This window comes from Alligator sinensis, unplaced genomic scaffold (assembly GCF_000455745.1).
Source record: "Alligator sinensis unplaced genomic scaffold, ASM45574v1 scaffold379_1, whole genome shotgun sequence".
In the NCBI taxonomy this organism is placed as follows: Eukaryota; Metazoa; Chordata; order Crocodylia; family Alligatoridae; genus Alligator; species Alligator sinensis.
Window position 1 is genome coordinate 2,322,021 of NW_005842001.1, and position 5,230 is coordinate 2,327,250.

The window sequence follows — 5,230 nt, forward strand, 5'->3', positions numbered from 1 at the left end:
GGAAAAGGGATGAGAACTGCGTAACCAAGATAATTGGTCCCAGCAATCCCTGCAAAAGAATAGTAGCAGTATGGACCCAGGAGGGTGGCTGCAATGGCAACAGCAAATTGAATCGAGCTGCCTGTGATGCTCAATACTCCAAAACTGAAACTAGCTTCCCACTGAAAAAAAGACAGAAACATGTTATTACTTTTTGACTGATAAGAGAAATCTGCTAAAAGCTTTTTAAATAAAAGAATCAGGGAACCTTCCTATTTCTTTACTTCCAACATGGAAAACAGACTTTATAAAAATTCTATCGTCTCTTATTCTGTGACCAAAATAAGAGACATAATGGAAGGGAAAATAAGCATAGTACATGTCATATAAACCACTTATTAAAAAAATCAGTGAAACCAGATTTTGCTAAAAATACTCAAAGAATAAATTAGAGCAGATGTATTTTATGTATGCTTTTGTCGTGTAACATTACAGTGGGTGGCCTTTCAAAAAGTTAACTTCTATCCTTGAATACTAAAAAAGTCTGCATTTTAAAGGCCGGAAATATTTCTGGGACCAGGAGGATCCTGGTAGAACGTTTAAATCGTGCCCACAGTAAGCCACGCATGGTTTGGTTTGGTTTTTTTGATCCACAGCTTGAGTAGCAAATATGCTTTTCTTTTTGAAAGTATGATTTGGATTAACTCCTCAATTCTACTGCATGTGACACCATATTGAATAACAACGTAAGTTTACCCGTGATCTTTGCGTGTGTTCTCTGTCAGCCAGAAGGACAAGCACACCAGCAATAAGAGCCTGTGGAGGGGGGAAACAGATAGTTACATGTGGTGATTTGTAATGCTAATAGTAGTACTTCAAATCCTGACGTACTGCACAAACATCATTTGCCACAACTTGGTGGGCCGTCCTCTGCTCCTACGAATGCATCACACAATACGGGTTCCGGTGGGATGGCGCAAATGTAACATGTCTGAGGGGAGGGGAGGGGTGGTAACTGCATATGGTATGAGCTGAATAAGTTTAAATGGTACAATTTTGCAGTTAGCTTGCTAGGATATGCAAGTTTCTTCCATTTTTGGGGGCAGCGCTAGTGAAGAGCAGATGGCGTGTTTAAGTCATCTTTTGTCTTTCCTAACCCTATAGCTGCAAGGGGCTGTTGCAGCACCCACTGTTGATGCCAGCTGGAGCAATTCCAAGGTAACAGCTCTGCCAGCTGAGGAGCATGCTTATCCTGCCCTCTCCTGCCGTGTGCTAACATGTCTCCACTTTAGAAGAGGGTAACAATTAAGCCAGGTACACTGGAAATCTCAGTATGGAGGAGTCTCTTCCCAGCAGGCATTTCAGAGTTGCTTTAAGGATACTTGTTCCTTCTAGCACAGAGTCCAAGGATCTCATGGTATGAGAACAGACAGAAGTGGTCCAGGTAGGAGAGAAGTCTGGCCCAACTTCCAGTGGGGTCAAACGCATGCAACTGAAAGGAACATTTTGTCTCCATTCCCCCAAAGCCAACATATTCAGCAAAGAAAACCTGTTTCGAACATTACTAGGAGAATGGGTAAAATGAACCATTATGAGAATGACCTTCTTTTGTGCTCATTGTCTTTCCTGTCATCCCTTCTCATTAGAATGATAATGCCTGCTCTACTTGTGGAAGAATTGTAATAACACCAAAACTTTTCACAATGGTTTATTTTGAATAGCTTGCTTGTTGCACTTTTCTCTCGCAGGGTACTGCTGTTACAATGTCATCTACAGGAGTTAAGTGCAAAACTTCCCTTGACTAGGAAGCGCTGCATAACACAATAAGGAGAACTAGCGCGTGGTCTCTGAGTGACAGAACTGTGGGAGTACAGTTAACTTTACAGGTTTCCCTTGCTTTATGCGGGCTCTGTATGTGCGAATTTGCTTTTATGCAATGACCCTTTTTATACCCAAAATTCGTTATATGCGAGGTAAATTCACTCTCATGCAATCAGTGTGGTGGAAGCCTGCAATCAGCTGCTTTGTGCGGTGCATTGTGGGAGTGACGCGCGCCAAAATGTAGTCTCCTGTGTGGATCTGCAACGTGTTTCTGTAGTTGCCATCCGCATTATAGTAACATTTACCACCACCCTGTGCTTGTGTGCACTGTCTGCTGTGGGTGAGTACCAAAATTGTCTTGTAAAAGTGGTAGAAATGGGTCTGGGCGTCCGTATGGCCAAGGTCTTGGAACGTATCCCTATTTGTTACATTGCAAAGTGGGGTCCCTTTATGTGAATTCAAGTTATGTGCCTTTTTCCAAGAATTCATGTACAGCATAAACTGAGGGAAACCTGTACTTTTCATGGACTCGGACATAGCATTGTATTTCTTTCTGTGCATTGTGACCACAAATATTGGCACGTATTGTTCATAATGAAATGGATTGATGCTGTGGTATCTCCTGTTCTACTTATGTTCTTGAATTATTGAAGGAAACCACTATGTAAAGTTCATTAGGAAGAAGAACTATGTAAGAGGGTGGAAAGGCTTTACCATTAAGCCACACTACCAGCAGGCATTTTCATAACATAATAACTTTATGCTAAGACTTGTACCAGAGCTGGCAGATATGGCTCATTAAGTTAAGACACTAGGCAGGAGGATGTTCTCCTCAAAGGAAAGAGAACTAGAACAACAGGAGGTTCTTGAAGGTCTAAGAAGTTAAGTACAGCAAGAAAGCCAATCTTTTGGAAAGGGGACGACTTTGGATTCCACCAAGGGTCATTCTGCCCTTCTGGAGAAGATGGTAGCCACTTGGATAATATACCCTATCAAACAGGGTGACTATGGCATAAAGGGGAAAGCTGGGCATGCTCATTTTATCTTTGCCATTGATCCAGGGTCAAATATGGTATGGGAGACAGCACTCTTCCCTATTTAGGGTAAACAGGCACCACTCCTTTAACGTTAAACCTACTGGCAGTGACTTTGGCTCACTGTTCTTAACTTTGTGCCAGAATACATGAATATTGGATATATTCTTTGCCCTGAATAATGTAACATTGAGGAGTGAGACCATTGCTGGAAGATGTGCTTGAAATGAGTCTGTGCACGAGCAGATCAGAAAGCAGCATGATCTGGGCACTTGCACAAGTAAAGACTGTGTCCATAAAACCCCAGAACCTTGAGCAATACAGCCCTGTGGTTTGTGTTCTACTTCTGGCATGCTAACTTTCCATGGCACTTTCTCTTTTGAATTTGTGATTTAAGGAATTTTAAAATACTTCTCCTGAGGCTGAGCCTGAAGTTATATTCTTGGCATATCCATACCATAAAGTTCCCATGGTCAAAAACAGAAACATCTGGAGTCATAAGTGGCTGTTGGCTAAATTCATCAGAATTAAAGCTTACAAGGGATCCTAGCAGGTTCTAGCCAGAGTAAATAATACAACAAAATAAGAGTAATTATTAAGAGCAATTGTAATACTGAGGCTACACTATGAGATGAGAACCAAAGCTTTTTCACGCTATGCTTTTCCAGCTAAGAGACCTTCAATTTACACTTAACGCACATGTGGTTGATGGAACAAAGAAAAATTTGAAGAAGGATGAAAGCAGGGGAGGGATTATTCACCCTGCTGGTTTAGCTCCAGGCAGATAGTTTAAGCTATTAGATGATCAGTTTCCACTCTGTTTTTAAATACTCTGGCAAGGAATTTTATTTTCTATCCCAAAGTCTAAATTGCTGTAAGATTGACATTGGGGTTTTTTTTATATATTGCCATTTTGTTTTATTTCTTAAGGCAGAACTTTTTCACAGTTGTGCTTGAAGAGTCTGGTCCAATGTAACCAATGGGAAGCTTTCCAGGGACTTATAGTCTATTTTTTAAAGGGAAGCAGGTATTTCTCTGCTCAGTGCCACACATCTAACTCCCTACCCAGGCTGTTGGCTAGCAGAACCTCCAGAGCTAGCAAGCAGCTCTTTTCTCCCCTTTTCCTGCAATGGGATCAATTAAGTCCCTAAACCATGGTTTTTTAGAATCCTGTCCTGTCTAGCGGGCAGCCCTGAATTGATGAGAGTTGGTTCAGGCCCTTTGCAATCTGAAACAATAGTCCTTGCAATTCTGTCTTGCATTTTGTTAGTTGTTACAGCTTTTAATGTTGCAAGGCCATTTCCACTATCCAGTCCATGCTGGAGAAAGGGAAAGATATAGTCTTCTCCCTTTGGAGTCTCCTTTTGGTATTTTTCCTGTATTGTGGGGCCACTGGTAGGACAAACTCTGTTCCTCCGATCCCAGACAATGAAGTACAGCCACGAGAGATAGAGAATGGCGAGTCAAATTTCACATCAGGCCATGCAGTACATATACTTCCTGGAGGGGCAGCCATCCATGGGTGAACTCGCACCAAGTGCACGATTCTGCTTTGGTTCATATCCTGAGAAGTCTGTAAATTGTATGGTGGAGGGAGGATGGTGGATCCTTCCTTTACCATCAGCTGCTCAGCTTCTACTCCCAGCCCTGCTCTGGGCTGATTCTCTCTTACCGTGGGCCACATTCTGGTAACCCACCAGAATCTGTAAGTCTTGCAGCCTTACCCAGCCTCTGCATACCTTTTTCAGGCACCCAGTCCCTTCTGTTTCCAGCCCTGATACCTCATGCAGGGACTCCATTATGTCTAGTCTCTCTTCCAGGCGTATGCACCTTTGTGTTTCCAACCCCTTCCCAGTAATGCTATTAGTCCTCCAAACTGCACTGTTTCTGGCAGTGCCATTCCCATGTACTCATGACCCGACCTTAAACACAGGGCCAAAGCAGATGTGAGTCACGCTAGCCCCAGCATGTCTTTTCAAGCTAGCCCTACCCCGGAGTGGAATGCCTGGATATATGTGACAGGTATTGTAGCCTTGCAATCCCCATGGAGAAAGTCTACAATTAGTGGCTTGCACAGAACAGGCATAATGCACTACCCCCAACACTGCCTGTGTCTTCATCAGTTCTGCTGTGAACACAGTGGTGACTTACAAACTATTTATGTTTTCTACAAAGCTCCCTACTGTAGCTAGCCTTAAAACTCTACAGTCCTGCACACCTCTGGGCTGCTGTTTTAGGCCTTCCTTGTGGCAGATGCCTGGGCAATCAGTGCTTGTCTTCCTCTTCCTCTTCATCCTTATCCTCCATGTTATCTTTCTTGCCCTGCTCAACATATCCAGCTCCTCAAGGAAGGCTATTCCACATGCCAGTACTATTTATACGAGGTTCTAGGAAGA

General features: G+C 42.9%; 1 protein-coding gene across 1 annotated transcript in view; it reads right to left on the reverse strand.

Annotated features, from left to right (window-relative positions):
- TMEM212 (transmembrane protein 212) overlaps positions 1-5,230 on the reverse strand; it is an 11,909-nt gene that overhangs the window by 3,265 nt on the left and 3,414 nt on the right. Inside the window, exons 2-3 of the mRNA XM_006021731.2 lie at positions 736-795; positions 1-161 (exon numbers count right to left, since the gene is read on the reverse strand). Coding sequence (XP_006021793.2) covers positions 1-161; positions 736-795 — 221 coding nt within the window. The remainder of the gene's footprint in view (positions 162-735; positions 796-5,230) is intronic.